Source organism: Falco cherrug, chromosome 1, assembly GCF_023634085.1.
Source record: "Falco cherrug isolate bFalChe1 chromosome 1, bFalChe1.pri, whole genome shotgun sequence".
NCBI lineage: Eukaryota > Metazoa > Chordata > Aves > Falconiformes > Falconidae > Falco > Falco cherrug.
This window is the reverse complement of record NC_073697.1, coordinates 38,054,358-38,074,371: the sequence shown is the minus strand read 5'-3', so window position 1 is coordinate 38,074,371 and position 20,014 is coordinate 38,054,358. Positions and strand designations below refer to the sequence as shown.

Genomic DNA, 20,014 nt, shown 5'->3' with positions numbered 1-20,014 from the left:
CTGCTGCAGCTGGGTGACTGTTGAGTAGACACAGGATTTCTCCTTCCCCAGCCTGATCCCTCTGCTGATTTCCTGCCACTCCCAGCTGCTCTTGAAAGGCCTGGGATGGCCCAGTCTGGATCACATACACTTTAATGGTAAAAACTGTGATCCCTGTTGTGTGGTCTGAGGCCAAGGGTTTGGCTGTGAATGCTGTGTGGCCAGCCTTGGGTGAAATCTGTGCAGGGGAAACAAGTTGCCCTTTTGGTGATGGTAATGGTTGTGAGAGATTTCATGTCCCTTCTGTGTGGGGCTAGATGAGGTGCTCTAGCACTGGCCATCCCTGTGTGTAGTGATGACTTCTGCAGGTTGATTACAGACAGTGTTTAAACAGCCAGCTGACAAACAGTGCTATGATGGGCCTGTGCAGAGGAGTAAGTGTGACTTCTGCAGCCCCAGGGAGCCACAGGCTGCTGGGGAAGTCTGGAGGATCGAGTTCAGGTCCCCAGACTGGTGAGATGGTGACAAAGCAGCAAGCTCTGACTGGGCATTTGTCTGATGCCCAAGCTGCAGGGAGGAATCCTCAGTAGTGCAACAATACAGCACAGCTGTAGCCAGGACTGATTTGTGGCTGTTCTGTGCTGGCTCCTCTTTCCCACTGGGTTTTTGCTGCAGGAGAAGGGAAAAAGCCTAAGGGGCTTTGGGAATCTGAGGCAGTTCCTGCCTGGGACAAGAGGCATGAGCAGGAGGCATCTGCTCCTCATGGTTGGCTGCTGGGTGGTCCTGCGCTTGTATTCCTGTCCCTGGTGGGTCAATGTATGCATCTGAAGAGCAGTTCTGCCTACCCGTTCCAGAGAAGAGCTCTGGGCATTGCTTAGCGGGGGGCCTGGGCCACCTGCCCATAATCCTTGCTTGTGACACCAGTGTGAGAGGTTCCAAGACTTAAATGATGAAAAGCAGCCTCCCAGGAGTGAAGCCCCAGGGCTCTCCCCTCCGTACGGCTACGGGTATGTGTGCATCTCCATCACTCTGGTCACCATAGCTCAGCATGCTGTGTGCTCAGTGCTGTGGAGCTGAGTGCGGCCGACGTGCAAATTGACTGACCCAGCTTTCAGCAAAGAGGGTGACAGTGAGGGAAGAAAATGCTCCAGCCTAGCACCTGTGCCAGACCAGCGGTCCCTGCACTCCTCTTGGCTGGGAGGAAAGGATATTTATTTTTTCTTGCTTCAGCAATGATACTGTCTCTTGTGCCAGATGACTTGCAACTAAGACATAAGCGCACAAGACAGAAGGAATGCTCCTGTGTGTGACCTGCTTGATTTATGCACCCTGCCACATGATAGAGAAGTGTGTGCAGCAGGGAAGGCTCTTAATCTCTGCTGATCAGGAGAGATGGTCTGGTTTTTTTTCTGGCTCAGTGTTGTGGATCAGACCTGTCATCTTGCTCGGACTGCTGCTCCATGCTTCACCTTCCCTCCTTTCTGGCAACAGTTCAGGGTGTAACAGATGCTTTGGGAAAGCCCAAGAAATAAGGTAAATGCAGAGTGAGCCTTTGACTGGTCACAGTCTTCCTGTTACCAAAGCCAAAGTCTGCAGTGAACCCTGACTTTGGAACCAGGAGATGATCTTTCTAGACTCTGCCTAGATTAGTATTTCTTCTGTCCGCCTTCACAGAATCATGGAATGGTTTGGGTTGGAAGGGACCTTAAAGCCTGTCCAGTCCCAACCCCTGCCATGGGGGTTGTGATCGGCTTCCCTTTATAGTCCCTTTTCCCTCTTCCCAAGTTCCCTCTGTAGCAGCTTCCTTCTTTCAGCAATAACTCACAAGGTGCTGTTAGCTTACTCCTTCCCATCGGTGAGGCATTTTGTTGACTTTGTACCCCAGTTTGGTATTTATGGTGTGGTTGCCAAAGTAGTTTCTACCTGCACCATCAGTTCAGTCAAGCTAATTCCCCATTTTCTGCCCCAAGTCTAATTTTATCATTTTCGTATTGCTGACTGGTTTGCATGCCGCAGGCTGGGCCATTTATATATGCATTACTGCCCTTTGCTGCTCCTTCTTCACCAGTTCTTGTGCTGTGAGCTTGTTAAAGACAGGCAGAGGGGTTTGCCACCAGTTTCCACAGCCCAACAAACTTGTATCCCTGTGCCTGCAGGGCTGTCTGCCCTGTCCTCAAGGAACTTGCCCTTGGCATGTTACCCCCAGCAGCTGCCTGAGATGCAGCCTCCTGCCAGACACGGAGTGCTGCCAGGGTGCAGGAAGAGCAGGTCCATGCCCTGGGCAGCCAGCGGAGCCTGTAGCCGAGCTGGGATCCCCGGGAAAAGAGCTGGCTGTGACTGCTCTGCTGCTGCAGCAGTCCTGGCAGCATGGCATCTTCATCATGCCCTTGTCATGGCATGCTGTTTATCCGGAGGTCCGGGTTAGTGTTGAGATTGCTACATACAGTACACATTATAAACTACAGGCAGTAAGTGCACGTTATGGTGGATAACTTTATTTTGAAACAGCTTGTCAGAACGAATTAAGTGGAACACAAACCTGTGCTGGTGCTGGGCATCGAGGAAGCCCAGTGAGACCACGCCACCTTGGCTCAGTTGAGCTGCTCTCAGCTCCTGTCCTGGCAGGGGCTGCTGTCCTACATCTGCACCAAAAACCAGGTGAGCATCTGTGCAAGCACTAGGCAGAAGCTCTCTGGAAAGTTCTAGGCCAACACCCCCATCTTCTGAACCCTGCTAAAAAGTACTTGCTGCATTGGCTTGCAGAACAGCCCTGTAGGCACGGACAGGCTGTATGGAGGGAAGCATCCAAACAGCAGTTGGCAGGGAGACTGGTGCCGTGCTGCAGCAAGCTGTCACTGCGTAGAAGCCAGCCAGCATGCTGCAGCTGGCTTGGCACTTGCTACAAACCCCTTAATGAACTGAGGCACTGGGCAGTGAAACTTTATGGCAGCAAGCAAATTGGCATCATCACGGGTAGTGCTGCTCTCACGACAACAGCACTCTGGGCTTTAAGATTAAAGTCAAAAGCCCTGGTTTTATGCCTGTTCAAACACCCTGCTGAGCCTGCTCCTGCAGGATGAGGGCACCTTGATGTTGCTGCCTACTTTATCTAGCTCTCTGACTTCCTCACCGCCCTGCTTGTAGCTATTTTGCACCTGCTGACATCAGTCTGTGGTTTGTGGCCTGGGCTAGCCTCGTCTCGGAAATCAAAATCTGAGGCATGCTGGGGGCGTGCACTAACGAGAGTGGGAAACGAGGGCTGCTGCAGGGGAGAGCTCAGTCTCTGGGCAGAGGGCTCTGGAGTAGCAGGCTTCCTGCTGACTGACGTGGTGACTAACAAAACCATAAAACAACAAGGAGGAACAAACAATGGGAAGTGCCTGTCTGACCAAGACCAAGTTTAGTGTCTTGCCTGCTTCCAGCCCCGTGCGTAAGGCTCGGCAAGCAGCCGAGCGGTAACCGCACCTGAGCAGGCTCAGGCAGTGCCCTGGGGTTCACTGCAGGAACTCGTCATACTCTTTGGGGAGCAGGGAGCGCTCGCAGGAATCTCTCCTCACCGCCGGTGGTCTGAACACTTGGGCAGGAGAAGGAGCCATCAGAAGGGGTGCCACCGTGGCTTTTGCTCTGCTCTGGTGCTGCAATACAGGGACAAAGTATGAATGCACCTTGGAGGAGGCGCTGGCTTGTCCAGCAGCACGCTGCCCGTCTCTGCACATGCCAGATGCCCCCTCCTCAACTGCACAAGCTTACGCTGCGCCCGTCCCTCTGCTCTGCCAGCTGCAGGTGACACTGCCCCTGCCATTTGCTGCCTTCCCTGTGTTGCTGGGTGTCAGGGAGCTGCCTCCAGCCCTTCAGCAGGCCAGAAGGGCAGAACAGAGACTATAGGCTAGTCAAAGGCAAGAGACATACCTGCTTGGGTTGATGCCGCTCTGGTCGCTGGTCCCTGGGCTGAGCCTGCTGTCTGTGCAGAGGTTTGTACAACATACTCTTCAGGTATTTGTAGAGGTTGCTTTTTAGGTGCAAGGGGTTATAAGCAACTTCCACTTCCAAGCTGTTCAGGGCACTCTGCTCAGACAGAAGAAAGAACATAGTGGCTGTGAGATGACCCTAGAGACTGTGGGGTTTGCTTGGGGTTTTTTGTTGCTTTTAGTGTTGAGGGCTTTTTTTTTGCAGGGGTGAGTCTTACAGATGCTCTGTGCCACCCTACAGTGACGGGAGAAGGGGTCTTTGGCTGTGCTGCTCCCCACAAGGACCGCCCTTAGCTGTGTCTGGAACAAGAGGCACCTACAACCAGGTCCTAATGGATTTAAGCACTTGTAGGATGCAGTCCTATCCTCCCCCCTGCCCTTAATCAGCCAATAAGCTGGAGCACCCTTTCTAGGCACTGTCACCCTCAGCTCTCAGCCTCATAAGGCCTCTTCCTCTTCCCCCTCCCCCCAACAGACACACAGCATTGCTCCAAAGAACAGGCATTTGCTGGCCGTGAAGAAAGCTGTAGGATATATTGACTGCTGGGAAGAAGTTTTGGAGTGCTCAATCATATTCCAGCTGTCACTAGGCATTTTCACAGCTGCTCCCTCCTCTACTCATCTGCTAAGACCTACAGGGAGGGCTCTGCCCCTCCTGGCATCACCTGAAGCAGACGCAGGCAACTCAGGAGAAGAATGTATGGATGCACAATAGGAAATGCAGAAGCCTGAATCTACTGGAAGAAACGGAGACACTTTTATGTATTGTTTTACCTTATGCCTAAAGCACCTCTCTCTGCAGTCAGAGGAGATCCATGTTCCCCAGCAATAAGGGAGGTGGCTACATCTTCAGCAGCAGCTGCACGCCCTGTGCATCAAGGCTGATCATTACTTTGATCCCTGCTTGTACAACTGGGATCCTTTCTGCAGGTATTTGTGCAGGCTGTCAGTGACTTACCTCTATGGGGCCATGCACTCTCTCAGGCTGCTCAGCAAGGAGGGCTGGGAAGGTCGATGGTAGCAAGAGCTCTCTGATGGCGACTGCTTTGACAAGTAGAGTGGCAGAGTCGGAGGGGATAATGATGTAGTAGGAATGCACCATTACGTTCCAGTTTGGACTAGTATTCTGAGGCTCACGTTTGGCCAAAAGCATCCACTTCCTTTTCTAAATGGCAAAAGTTAACGTGACCAATGGGCAATGGCCACTTCCTTCAGCACTTTCACTGTAGGGGCTGCTGGCTTCAGGGGCAGATACATTCATACGTGTCAGAATAAGAACACTATTCTGCATTATGGTTGAGGACAGTATGTTGGGGGTGTGTGGTTTTTTTTTTTTAATTGAATGCAAGACAATTCTTAAGAAAAAACATCCAATTTTGCTTTACAACTTGTCAGTAATGGAAATTCCTCCACATCCAAAGCCTTGGTTAATTATTTTCACAGTTAAAAGATGTACATCTAACTGCAGCCCTGACTGTTGCACTTTGTTGATCCAAACACTGGATTTCTGATAGGCAAGAGAGCCTTCTCTAAGGTCTGTTGTGCTGTAGCATCTTTCCAGTGCACGCACTGGCTGGAAGGATTTACAAGCCCATCTCTGGGCCATGAGATGAAGCTGCAGCTTTTGAAACATGTTCTCTGGGGCAGGCTAGACAGATTTTATTAGATGTGCACTAACTATTCCTTTCTATGGCCAGCCCTCCCCCTGAGACTGCAATTTTCACACACTCACCAGAAGACTATGACATAGAGCATGGAAACTGTGCTGATTTATCTCCAGTTCATCCCAGTCAAGCTGCCAGCAGGTTGTGGGCTTGATGATGAAGGGCAGACCGTACAGTACAGACTCGCAGACCCCTTCAGACTTCAGAGCCCTGCAAATACACAGCTCACGTTAGCGAAGCACAGCCAACATGAGACCAGCAAGACAACTCTACCAGGAGATGACTAGCTCAAGTGGCTGTGACATTTATCAGCTGCAATACTGCTACAAGCACTTGATGTCTGTGTTGGTGTGGCCTGTCGCTACGAAACCTTCCAGAACAGTCCAACTGCAGTGAAAAGAGGCTTTCTTGATTTCCAGATTCCCTTGGACCTGCACTGACAAGAGCACACCATGAAGCAAATCCAATCTTCATACTTTTTTTTTTTTTTTTTTAATACAAAACAGTGTTAATCTGGCCTCTTGGGCAATACCTCACCCAGGCAATTACATGTCTTCCTAACTGCTGTTTACTGGATCGTGGTTATCTTTCACGTAAACTGACACGTGCTCTACTCCCACACAGATCCAATACCACACCACAAACACCACTACAGACCTCACAGTGCTTGACATTGCCTGCCCATAGCACACTGTGCTTTGTGACGGGGCATATAAATTAGCTTCAGTGCTGTGGCTTGAGCCATTTATGAACAATTACCGAGTGCTCTTCAGCTACTGACAGGATGAGAATAATTTTAAGAGCAACTGTATAGTTCAGAAACTACACAAAATTTTTCCTATAAATAACCCTCAGAAAAGACACCAGAGAGCATCACTCTTCTTGTTACGCTCTGTGCTTACCAGCCATAGGCTGCTGAGAGGAAAATGAAAAAATTCCTATGTGAAGTCACACAGTGCTATGAGGCTTTGCTTGCTTTTTTACTACTAGTTAGCTCAGGCTCTGACACCCAGTTAATTGCTATGGCCTCATCGGGTAGCGAGAGAACAGCAAATTATATATGGACCAATGGCTGCAATCTGCAGAACTTCACACTGGAGGGAAACAACTGTTGCATTAGTAACACCTACAGTATTACACTCATAAAGTGCTAGTGTCATGGGAACACCATCTTTGACTCTGCACTCCTGTCTGCATCTGCGGGATGTGCTGTTCCATGACACTAAGAGCAACGGGGTTAAGGGTATCTTACATCAGAATTTCACTTGCTAGCACCGAGTCCCCCAGCACTTTATGGTGATGCTGCTAGGTCCTAGCTGAAATTGCACAGAAAGAGTGAAGGCTGCTATTATACCAGCCTTCCAGTTACCAAGTGCAAAGCATGTAACGACACTTACTTTACAACCTGGAGTTTGTACAGCACTGTGGCTGGCCAGGCTGCCATCTGGCAGGGTGAATTCAGATCTACCGCCCTCATGGTGCCATCAGCTGTCCCAGAAAGTAGAGCTGGGTCGAGCAATCTCTCCTGCAAATCGCATTTCAGGCACACTAGGAGAAGAAGGTTGGGTTAGATTGCTGGAAATGGCAACGTTTAGCACATGACATGTTCAAAGCACTTAAAAACACTAAGGTAATGTTTTCTGGCAACAGCTGTTGAGGGAAGAACAACACTAAAGCCCCCGTTTTACACACCAGGGGAAACACCACACACTTGGCATGGTAACGAAACAACGATTGACTGGTAACTGGGCAGGCAAGTTCCAGTCTTGGCAACCAGCGGCCAGCTGCAGCTGTAGAGGGAGCAGCAGCTCATTTCCCAATGCCACACTGGGTTCAGGGTCACACATTTCTGGGCAGCTGTTCTACCTGTGTTTGTGTAGAAACCCTGCACGCCACTGACACCAGCTCTGGTATAACATGAAATATAGCTGCATACAATTTCTCTGGCCTTCTACACATTTCTTGAGTGAAAAAACGTGACTGCAGTGTAACTTGGTCTTGCTAGCTATAATAAGACAATGCATTAGGTATGAAATTCAGCGTTACAATGAAGGAAAATCCACCTTTAACAAAATATAATTGCCTGTGCTGGTATGGAGGCTGTTATGGTAGCTACTACATAAATTAAAAGTCACACCAGGCTTTCTGATCTGCTTGCTGTGGAGCATATCTGCAGAAGCCACCAGCAACTCTCTGAGGCTTGCTTCCAGTCTGGAACTGGCCTGTGGATCACCAGAAGAAAACAAGTGTGCTTCTGCTGTAATGGCAATGGGAAGCTGTGCATGAGTACCCTACTGGAGTGGGATATAGTACCGTATTGGAGAGGCATGGAAAGGGAATTGCCAGAATTACACGTGCAGATTCTCATGGCAGTGCAATGCTGACAACGCAGTTAACAACTTATGGGAAACATCTATGTCTGCTGTAGCTGTTGGGTGTTTTCAGTGCTCACCCGAGGATGGATCAGGGATTTGGACTTAGACCAGTAAAGGAAAAAAAATAGATATTCCTTATAAATTTTCCCCATGCATTATTATAACTGCTAGCAGCTCCAGCCAGAACATTAGCTACTTTAGCGCTATATCTACAGATATAAATACAAGCCAATCTCTTTGTAAGACTGCCTTTATTTAAGGGCAGCTCTGGCACAGACTTTTAGCACTGAACACAAGGAACACAGTTTTTAGGGCTACACAACTGAGCCAGAATGCCTTGGCTCTCAGTATGTAAGGCCCCTTTTACCTTGACCAAGTAGCTCTAAATTCACACACACCTCAAGGCTCATTTTGGCTGCGGAATGGAAACAAATTATAGCATCAGCAGCCACAGGACATAGCAGCAACCTAGAAGTATTCTAAGCAAATAGCCCCTCTCAACCCGAGACAACAGAAACTTCAGAGAGCTTTCAGAGTCACTCAGAGACCTTACTTGGGTGAGGGACGTGAGAGAACATGCCCATAGGACAGGCCTGGGTAATCTTTAAGGCTGTGGGATGTGGGAGCTCCCTGCAGAGTGGAAGAGAAAATGAAATACTTAGGGTGGTCCTGGGTGCAGTGGCACGGCTGAAGCCTCCTGACGGAAGGAGGAGATGGAGGTGTTCTCTCTCTGTGCCATAGTCATGTAGCCATGTTTTAAACAGCATCTCCAAGCTGATGACGTTGTCCTCTATGGTTTGCACATCGATGTCCATTCCCAGGATTGCAACATCTGCAGGAAAAAAAGGTGAAAAAGCACGGATATTTTCAGCCATGGAAAAGAACACTCTTTTTGCATTTTCCACTACACTATACCTTCCTAGCCTCTCAAGTGCTTTCACAGAAGAAGTGCTCCAGAAGCCATTACCATGCAAACCACAGCAGAGCACTGTGATGCCAGCCCTCTTAAAAGGACATTGCTGGAAGGTGAGCTGCTCCACAGGCTACACCAACACCTTTCTCATCAAAGGGGTGTGTGGACTGGCTACTACTGTCTTCAGAGGACTAGTTGTGACTGATGCAAACCATCCTGTGCTGTGGTCACCTTAGCACCAGCCTCAGAGACTCTTCTCACAACGTTAAACCATTTCCTCCTTTTCCCTGAACAAGGGACACTGGACACGTGATGCTATGAGAAATCAGAGACTGCAAAACTAAACTGCTATAGTGAAGGGAAATTTTGTAGTAGTGATGGAAAAGATAAATGTTCCTTCGCAATATGGCTGCAAGACTAAATTACTAAACACCCTCAACACGTGCTTAAAGGAGCAGCTAGTCACAGACCTGAGAAGAGCAGAAGCAAAACTTGTCCTGGACCTGATCAACACAGAGTAAGTGTTTCAACACGTTACCATGGAAGTGCTGGTTGGTAACACAGCAATCCCACAGTAGAACATCCTTGCAGATACAACAGTAAAACTACCCAGGGCCATTACATTTTATTTCAAATAAGTAAAATGCATAAAATTTAGAGATTTTTTAAAAAGAAACTAAAAGGAAAAAGTCAATATGTTTGCAAAGACATAGCAAGTACTTAAGCTACCACGTTGGAGGTGCAGAGCAAATGTATATGATCTAGCTACAACATTTAGGAATGGAGAAGCACAGGCTGGACAGCAGAGTTAGGAAGGTCACAAACAAGGTTAAACCCCTGCAGAAAAGCCAGAACCCAAATCACCCCAAATACCTCAAAGGTACATCCAAATGAGAAGCTAGCATAAAGTCTAGCAGATTAAGTAATTTAATTTAAAAAAATCTATAGGTAAAAGTGAAAAAAAAAAAAAAAGAATGTGATGAACAATTTGAAAAATGTGTAAGACATGTAATACACCCATTTGTAAGCACAGAAGGAACAGATAGCCTGGCAGCATTCATAGGGTCACCATACAGCCAAGATGTGAAACAGGTATTCTGAGAAGATGAATACGTAGCAGAAACAGCCTTTTTTTCACCCAGTGTGTTTACCAGGCCAGCTGGGGACTGAAATACAGTGCTACATCCACCTGCAATGAGAAATCTTTTCTTTATGCATTAATATTTATAGTTTGCAAAAAATGTCACTATGCTTCTGCTCCTATACTGGACGGGGGGGGGGGAAGGCAGAAATTCATTAATCTCCCTCTACAGGGCAAATAATCTAGGGCTAATATAATGACTGTAATCCTTCAAATGGGCTGCAACTTGCAAACACACTTTTTGTAGTACGTCCATTGCAGGAGGACATGGTTTCTTATTGCCTCCACCTTCCAGCCTTGAAGAAGGCACTGAGATCATGTAGGTCATGCCTCTGCAGCAAAGCGGAATCAACATCTACTTACAACCAGAGGTCCTCCACACTGTCCTTGCTGCTGAAAGCCTTTTCTTCTTAATATCCAGTCTGAGTGTCCTGGGCTGCAAGGACATTTCATTCCTTTTTTTTTTTTAGTTCTTCCCAAATCTGTACAGTAAACTGATTATTCTCTCAGTTTTGTAGCAGCTTTTAAAAATGTATCTTAACACTTAACACATTCCTTACCCCAGCCTTCTCTGGTGCTTATGGGAATAAGTTTCTCCCCCACAAAACAATGCTGGAGGATACTCTGGTGGAAGGCAATATCCTGCTTCTCTCTGGAGACTGCTCTTCATCAACAGAGCTATTACCTCTGTCAGCCACCTGCCCTGATGCTGTGAGTCTTGCTCTCCTTTCCCTGCAGAATGCACTGATGCACCTGGAGACCATGATGGATGTGTTTCAGCTGTGAGGCACTCTCTGCTTTTTTTACACTTAACGTTTGTCTCTGGGATGTGCACTGAAGATGGCATTAATAGTTCAGAAGACAAAGCACCAGGAAATCCATGTAATTTACTTTGAAAAACAGTCTATACACAGGTGACAAGGGGAATTATCTGTGTTTTGAGAGACAGAGTTTTGGGGCTGCTAAATGTTTTAGTCCTTTCCTTAGTAAACGTTTTCCTGTTTTTTTGGTTTCTCTTCTGTAATAGGTACGTAGCCACTTATATATCTCAAGTTGCAATACATGGCAATTGTAAAAAGAAATTCACTGCATTCATTGCTGTCCATTTTTAGGAAGAACAGGTTGGGATGTTGGTACCTATTGTGCAATGAGTTGTAAAATTCCTGGATAGCAGATATGCAGAGCCATTTATTGGTCAGCAATCTGCAGAGTGCATATAGAAAAAGGTTCCTGAGACTTGCAGAAGATGGATTATATGCATAAAAAAATGTATTAGTGCTTTATCTTCACTGCCTGTTTTGTGTTTTCCCAAACCAGAAATAGATAGGGACAGTATCTATATCACATACAAATATAAATCTTCATTAGCAAATGGTATGGTAATGCTGAATGTGTTTGTAATGGGGTAGGGGCACGAATGAGATAATAATAATTCTCATGTTATCAATTAGAGCCAGTCCACTGTATCTTATCAGTTACTCCCACACGCTATTCCCACACATCACAAATGCTGTATGCTGTGCTCTCTTTATGGGACTTATGTCATGATCTCGGCTCCAGTCTGCAGTCTGGCAAGCCCTAATGTTTTATCAATAAAAAAACACTGCAGATTTACTCTCTGTGCCACAGAGGAGCTGCTTTACAGTTTTGAAAAAGCAATCCTTGTTGCTCATCACATGGTCTTTGTCTGGAAATGCACTCTCCCAGGGAGGCTGCTCTTGTGAAGAAAACAGCAAGCACTTTTCATTCATGGCAGGCTGGTCTTAGTACGTTCAAAGATATTGTCAGACTTGCCAGCTGCGAGGCTTCAAAATATTGGAGTCTTTTCTAGCTGCATTAACCTGGAAATGAGCCTATGAGAGGATATCCTGATCCTGCCTTCCTTCTTTCAGTACCACACAAAATTGTAATTGAATGTTTTACAGGGTTCCCCCTCCCCATGGTAAAAGAGAGAGGAAATTTTCTGGGTGAGCTGAAAAATCATGTGCTTTCTCAGGATGCAGATTTTGCATCTGTGCATCTTCCTGGCATTGGAAGAAGCACTTCATAGTCTAGTACTATGTGGCAGTAAAATAACACAGATAACATTAATTCACAGTGCAGCACCCTGGCAATGGATTAGGGTCTCACTGCAGTAGCTGCAGTACAAGCAAGGCAACGAGATACCTGAACCTTGAAGGTCTTGCAGTCCAACAGAAGATCCAAAAGAAAGAAACAGGGTAATACCATATACTCCATAGAGGTCTAAGAAGAGAAAGCAAGCTTCTCACAGAATTCTCCATTAAAGTGTCTGGAAATCATGAAATACAAGTCCATTTTATCTGGCAAGATAATCAAGTGACGTCCCACTGAAAGCCTGAGCCAAGTGTCACAGCTGCTGCCTCCCTAATGTCTAAACCCCCAGACTGTTTGTGCCTTCCCCAATGTGAGTGTGTGTCTTGAACATGACGCTCAGCAGCATATTCAACACTATAGGTATCTTTTTCTTGCATAAATGGAAACCTGTAGCCTGGACCAGATAGTTAACAAGCCCAGTTTACACAAGGCTGTTTCTGTGTATGACATTTGCCAAAGGTAACTGCTTCACAGACAGGGAACGACTGCACAAACGTGCCCCAAACTCTGTGTTTTCCTCACGTTCACTAAGAATTTGTCTTATGTGCCTAAATTTCACTTCCAAAATTCCTTAGAGGGTTGGGGCAGGAGGATGGAGAAAAGCTAAGTATTTAATTCCAACAGCTGTTATCTCAACACAGGTTTGATGTCGATCAAGCAGATCGACAGGATTTCTTTAAAGACAAAAAGAGATGACAGACCCTACAGCACAGATTTGCAAGTTAAGTGAAAACAGGCTCACTGTTTCTTTTCCCATGGCAGCGTGAGCCCAGACCTGTTTCCTGATATCGAACAGTTTTGATGGAAGAATGGAATGGAGGGGAGGTAGGTAATACTGTTTCTTTCAATAACAACGGCTCGTACAGTACACGAAATTATAGTTTTAGTTGCTCCTGGAAATTTTGCCAACTTCTTTTATTCCAGTATGCCCTGAATACCAAAACATAATTGTTAACCAAGTCTCAGAGCTTCCAAACACCCTTATATATAAAAAAGGGAAAAAAAATTGCATTTATTCCAGTGATTTTCTATGTTTAGAAGATCACAGAAGATCTAAACATACAATCATAGAATCACAGTTCCCAACTTCTTAATCCTTAATTTAACTGTTTTCCTGTGTTTTCCTGCTTTTATATACAGGTATATATGTTCAATAATCTCAGTTTTGTTATCAAAGTCTTAAAACAACAACTGTGTTATAAGCATCAGAGAGCGTGGGACTGTTTTTCCCTATCACACCACGGCAGTAGTTCTCAAGCAATACAACATCTCTTGCTATATTTACTGAAACAATTTTGTTAGCTGTTGCAAGTTTCTTTCGTGAAGCAGATTGTCCAGTAAATGTTTTCAGTTCATGTAGGAAGCTGCTGTGATGCTTCTTCCATTTTGAAAGCAAGTTTTTGTGATGCTTTTCAAAATGTCATTTAGAAGAGGTATGCTGTGTGCTATTAAAATGTAATAAAGACAAAGCTTTGTTTCCTATTCACTCATGCCATGTTTCAGCAACTGCCATTCTTGGAAATCCCACAACCTGCATGGGATTTCCAGTAAGTTTTTTCTTTTTCCCCCCCCTTAATATATTTAGTCTGTGCCATTTTGAAGGTCACTAAATTAATAGTTTGGTTTAAATACTCATATGATGTTCACCACTACCTAACCCATATTGTAAACATTTTTGCAAACTGTGCTTAAAATTTCACTTTCATGTCACCTTAAATAGTGTAACCACACATAGTGAAAGAAATGACAAACTTGTTTTTGAGGTTTGGAGAGGATAAAACTCAGCGCTACTGTTGCATGCAAAAGAACTGCCTGACTGCACTGATGTTACACCTGAGTAATTATCTGTTACTTTCCTTTCAAGGAGTCTGCCAGTAACAAAACTTGGGTCCTTGGGTGAAAAAAAATAATCTAGTAATAATCATGAGCTACAGCTCCTCATTGTTAAGAGTCAGTCCACATTTCTATTGCTTCCAGACTTGGCATTCATGCTAATGGGTGGCTGCTGCTGATCTGTAACAGACTTCTCCACCTTATTTCTTTACCTTAAAACTAGATGCCTTTCTAAAGGTTCTCGATTCTGCAGAAACCGGGGGCTTGATTCAGAAATCTAATAAAACTGTATACCCATGTTATGAAGGCAGTAAAATTCAGTTGCATTCTTAATGTCCATCAGTATTTACAAGACAGAACAAAAATCCATTACTCCAGTAATGGCCAAGAGAGTTATCTCCCAGAGGAAATATGACATGCAGTCTGTAAAAAAGAAAAGATTAATGCATCCAATCTAACTGGGAAAGAAAGGTGAAACACCAAACAGACCATTCTGGTCTACCCAAGGTCCAGGTTGGTCATTACAGATAGACGGTGGATGCATTTATGAAAGACAGGTAGATCTAGGAAAACATGTTCGTGCTCTCCTTCTTGAAATGAGGAGTCATGGATATTAAGTCAGGAGAGAAACAAAGCATTGATTTTAAGTATGTTTTAACAGAGGGTTCTGGAGAAGCAGAATGTCAGAAGCCAGATACGGAGGTGCTCAGCCCCTTCACACACAAGAAATGTCCATCCAAGAGAAAGGGGAGAGATGCCAGTAACAGCTGCCTCCCACCAGCACTCCTGCCCGACAGGAAGGCTGTTTTGAAAGTAATACCCAGCACAGCTGGATGAAAAAAATCAATGTGTGGTCTGGTCAAAAGGTGCATTGGGCAGGACAGTTCCTGATTTGGGGACCAGATTTAAACCATCCCTTCTGAAAATCTGGGACAGTGAGATGAAAGAACTTCGAGGAAGTTTGGCTAGCAGGACACAGCTAACAGGTCCTTACAAAGCAGACATGAGGTCCAGCAGCTGGAACAGCAAAGAGACAGAAACCTACAATGGTACAAAGACTTTTCATGAAACCCAGTCAGGAAATATTTCCACTCCCATTGGTACACATGGAGGCTTCTAACTGTTAAAACCTCAAAAAGTGGAGAATAGGACCAACCAAGAAAAGAGCTCAGACTAGCAATCTAACATTAAAGCCCTAGAGCAGGTCAGAAGAAATTTTGAGAACAATTTACCTAAGCCATTGCAAACAGATTAAAATTTTTCAGGCTAATCAGATTCACAACATTTTAAGGTCTCTGAGCTCTGTGATAGAGCTATATATAATAATAATGGAAAAAGTAAATTGGAAGCTGTCATTTGCTTCCAATAAGCTGAGATGGAGATGGCACAAAATGAATTTTTCAGGCAGAGGATTTAAAAACAGACGATTTTTCATTGTGCTACAAATATAAATTCAGGATGCAATGTCACAGCAATGCTCTGGATATTAAAAATGTAAGTAGCTTCAAACAGCCACTAAACAAACTAATGGAAGAAATATCCACAGTGGGATGAATCTCATAATTAAGTGCTGCATCACAATGTTTGTTCTGTAGTGGGGGACGGGCTGCAGTCAAACACAGCACTAATTCTTACACTTCCTGCATGCTGGATCTTGCAACTTCAGTGTTCTTTACTGTATTTTTTTTCTAATACAGTGAATTTTTGTTGCAGAAACAGAGGAAAGGTGCTCCAACTGGTGAAAAATCCTCTTCATAAGTCAGTTGGGCTCCCTTTGTAAATTATTTGGGCTATCCATTCCATCGTGCTCCTCTTGGAGAGCAAATAAATAGAAGACTCAGAAAAACAGAAACTCATAATCTGAACTTTCAATGGCTTTTATGTCCTTATTTATGTTTTCATTTCATCTACTGGGTGAAAGGACTACACAACTTCATTTTTAAAAACAATATAGTGGGGTTTAGCATGCTCTGAAGCAGTCTTGTGACCAAGAGGGACACAACATCCCCTGTTCTGTGGTGTCTGGTTTTCCAAGGCTTCCCCACAGGGTTCTGTGCAGCACCAGCTCAATGCAAAGTCCTGACAATACTCCTCCTCACCCAAGAAGCCAGCCCTTGTAGCCACCCAAAAGACTGCCCTCTTCCCATATGGACAAGATTGGTGCTTTTTTAAAAGAGTACCTCAGCCTTGGAGCTGAGGTTCCTTCCACAGTTTTTGTAACAACCCCAAACTTGGTTTTGGCATATTAAATTAATTCTAAAATCACATCAGAGTGCAAGAAGCTTGATTCTCCTCCTCAGGACTCACTGTTCCCAGTGTTAATGGTAAGGGTGCTGGTCAGAAAGAGAAGACGCTCCCTTCCTCTGGCCAAGCAGTTTTACCTGCAGAGATGGCAACTCTCCTTGAGGCCTCTGTTTTCAGAGTCCAGAATAACCAGATATATCTCACTGAGGGAGACTGCCCCTTCAGGGCAGGAAGCTTTTAATGGTTAGTAAAAGGGTTGACATACCTCTAAGTGCTTGATGATACAATTTGGTGTTTGCTTTGGTCTGCCACCAGATGAGTGGGATGGGAGGCAGCAGGGAGAGCAGCCAGTGTCTGCAGCAAGACACACCGAGTCAGTGCTGTGCTGCAGATGGGAGAAAACCTGCATAAATTCTTGCTGTTTAGTTATTCATTTTACCAGCCTCAAGAAAGAGCTGAAATAACTGAGCAGATTGGAAAGTCAGGTAAAACGAAATACAGAAATGAAAGTTGCAGTTACAGCAGCACTGCAATGTACAGGCTTCCACCACTGAATGGCTGTGGTACTCGACTTTTGATCACCATCTGGCCAGTTTATTTACAGTCTGCTCAGCACCTTTTGCTTTGAAACAAAAAGGCTCAAAACCAGGAGCTAACAGGAATTTCCGTTTCTGAATTTCTCATTACTACATCTTAAATTGTCGCTGCTGAGAACTGTCAGGAAAAATAATATTCAGGGCCTGAGGCATACTTGCTCTTTCACTAATGAAGCATGCAGCCAGGTGTGTGAGGGACAGGGCAAAAGGGATTCTGCGATCCACCTAAACATTCCCAGCCCCTACTCTACCATTTGACCAGAAGCTTGCTACTGCAACTAGAAAGAACAGCTAAAGGCAGGCAAGGCAACAACATCCAACGTTGCTTGTCACTCAGTAAAAACAATATTGTCATTGCTATTAACAGGTCTCACACTAACTTTGCAAGGTAGCAGGACTCAGGTTTTTAAGCTTGCTATTAACTCATTGTGAGAACTTGCTGCGTGAACCAGAGCTTTGTACCAGGTTGTCTTGTTGATGGGCAGTTGAAGTGTCAGCAGTAAAGGCCTTTAAATGGAGACCTGGATTGGAAAACAGAGGCTCTAGGGCTATAAAGAACTTGCTAATATGCAGCTAATGGTTACTGAAGCACAATCTTAAGAGCTCAAGGAAAACTGCCCTAAGAATTGGGAAAAGAAGCAGCAGCTAAGCAATGAATGATATCAGAGACAAAAAACCAGCTAATCAACAAAGTACCTGGCTTGGTCTGAGAAAGTAAGTCTTCCTAGCACTGTGCAATATATGGTCTGGGACTAAAGGCAAACAACTGCCTAGAAATCAAGCATCTTGTAAAAGGACATCCTGAGTTGAGGAGGGGGGTTATCTCTGTGGGATCATTGACACTGTAAATGGCCTGCCTGCCTCTCCTCTTTCCCTCTGCCTGCCTCTCCTTCCCTCTCCCCCATCTACCTGCTTCAAGGATTCTGGTTGCCTCTGCCTGCACTGAGGACCTTTTGATCAGCCTGTCAATTGCCCAGGGTGATGTTCAGCAGTATATGTGTGTCTGAGAGTGTGTTACCTCCATCAACTCTGTTTTTCTATGCAGTAACTTCCCTGAGCAGCCTGTCTGTCTTACACTCACCATTGCTGCTGGGCTCTTCTGCTGGCATGCACTGTTCCGCATCCTCAGGCTCCAGAAAGTCTCTCTTCAAAACCTCAATGACCTGTATTCTTCGTAAACTCACAAGGTCTATTTCTTTTAACTTCTTTTCCAGCTGCTTTACCATTTCTTTGCTGGACTGGCTAGTCAAAATTGTGATCTGAAACACAAATCAGAGTGTGCAACAGCTGCCTCTACCCTAACCCCCTCTTGACAGGTCACGGTGCCCAGTCTGTTTGAATAGCCAAGTCCCACTACGGAGAGAGGAGAGAAATCTCCCTAAAGTTATCTCATCAATTCAAAAGCAGATCTGAAAGCATTTTTTTTTTTTGAGCTTTGGCTTGCATTTAAGCCAATACAAAATGATTGAGAGGTTTGCTGCAGGAACACCAACGGACTCTGTGCCGCTGCTGGAAGAAGATGGAACGATCCACAGCTGCTGTGGTTTGTGCTTAGCACTGGGGGCTAGTGGGGCTGTGTGCGTAGGAAAGACTGTGCCCGGGGCTTCCCATCCCTGCATCAACTGTAGTTCAAGCAGACTAAATGTGGCCTTACCTGAAGGCTGAATGGGAATTGCCTTTTTCTTAAAAGGAGTATATAGTCTACCATAAAGGTGTTTATTAAGAGAGCAATGGTAGATGTGACTCCCACCTCCTGGTTTTGATGTAATGCTGAGTGAGTGACTGCAAAGAGTTTCTTCATTACTGACAATCAGCAACAGTTTCTAGAAACATGCCAGGCAGGTCTGACACCAGCTGCTACCCTGAGAGGGTAGTTAGGTGAGAAACTTTCAAGTTTTGACCTTGCCCTGATACTTGGTGAATGGTGAAGTACTGAGTCTTCTCGGTACACCTGCGCATTGCTCTGAAGGACTAGTTAATAACCCGAAATGAAGGACAAGGTGCACTTTAGGTAAGGCTCCTAACAAGTGTCCTGTAGGGAGTATGTGGGGAAACTTAATAGTAGGCCTTCACAAATGAGTTCCACTACAAAGATATTAACAATGCCAACAGAGTGCCAGCTCAGGGGTTAGGGATGGGGGCTTTTGAGGGGGCGGTGGAAGGAGTGCAGTGGGCAGGGAGTATACCTTCTCCATCCAGATCTACTCTTAGTGTTTATCTATGAGGTACTGGGGATGAAGCAGTAATTGTGATCTCCTTTATGAACTGACAAACACGGGTAACAGAAACTGTTCTTGATGGGGAGCGGGGCTGGGGGGGGGGGGCAGCACCATCTGAAGATGCTATTATCTTTTTTACACAGCTATAGAGAGCATTTCCTATACTACTATACCTTAATTTCACAGGCACCTTTAGGCTATGTGATGGAAGCTCACCTGCACACCCCCAAAGGAGAGCAGAGATGCAGAGACAGGCAGAAGAGCCCGGATAACGCCCTGTCCCGGCCAGTGCCCTCAGCCCACCACAGCCCCCCTGCCCCAGCCCCGAGGGGCACCGGGCAACCACATCAGGGGCTTGGAGGGAGGGCACCTGCGGGCCATGGCCTGGGCTGTCCCCAGAGAGCCCCTCTCCAGGTGTGAGGGCCACCAGGGAGAGTCAAACGCCCTTCTGACCAGGGTGGGGGTGGGGGGTGGGGGTTGCCACCCAGGGGCAGGGGACACCTACAGGATGCAGGGGAAGAGCGGTTTGGGATTGCACAGGGCTTATGGCGGGATGTTTAGGGGAGGAACCCAAGTGGCCACAGGGATGGAGGTGGGTGGTCTGGGAAGGAACTACATGGGGAAATTGAGGAGTGAGGGTCTACGAGCAGCCGGTTCCCGTGTGAACAGTTGGCTGGTCAGTCCGCCCGCCCGGCCAGGCCCGGCCCCGATGGCCACAGCCCATCCCAGCTCCTTCCCAACCCCCTTCCCAGTCCTGTGCCGGGGCAGGGCTCCCCGCTGTGCGTGGGGGGTGTGGGGGTGTCTCAGCACAGCGGCTGGAGCTGCGGGGCAGGGGCCCGTGTGGCTGCGGGGCAGCGGCTGGAGCAAGGGCGAGTGAGCCCGCCATCGCTAGCCAAGCTCAGCGTGGGCCAGCTGGGGAACAGGCAAACGGCCTGGGAGCACGGGGGTCTCTGAGGGTGAGACCGTG

General features: G+C 46.3%; 1 protein-coding gene across 2 annotated transcripts in view; it reads right to left on the bottom strand.

Moving 5' to 3' along the window:
* Window positions 1-2,452: 2,452 nt before the first annotated feature.
* M1AP (meiosis 1 associated protein) overlaps window positions 2,453-20,014 on the bottom strand; it is a 35,078-nt gene continuing 17,516 nt past the window's right edge. The window contains exons 4-10 of one of the 2 annotated variants that reach the window (XM_055701026.1): window positions 17,910-18,087; window positions 8,540-8,818; window positions 7,009-7,159; window positions 5,680-5,821; window positions 4,906-5,112; window positions 3,889-4,044; window positions 2,453-3,614 (exon numbers count right to left, since the gene is read on the bottom strand). In XM_055701026.1, coding sequence (XP_055557001.1) covers window positions 3,474-3,614; window positions 3,889-4,044; window positions 4,906-5,112; window positions 5,680-5,821; window positions 7,009-7,159; window positions 8,540-8,818; window positions 17,910-18,087 — 1,254 coding nt within the window. In that variant the 3' untranslated portion in view covers window positions 2,453-3,473. The remainder of the gene's footprint in view (window positions 3,615-3,888; window positions 4,045-4,905; window positions 5,113-5,679; window positions 5,822-7,008; window positions 7,160-8,539; window positions 8,819-17,909; window positions 18,088-20,014) is intronic. The other variant, XM_055701027.1, reaches the window with a different exon arrangement.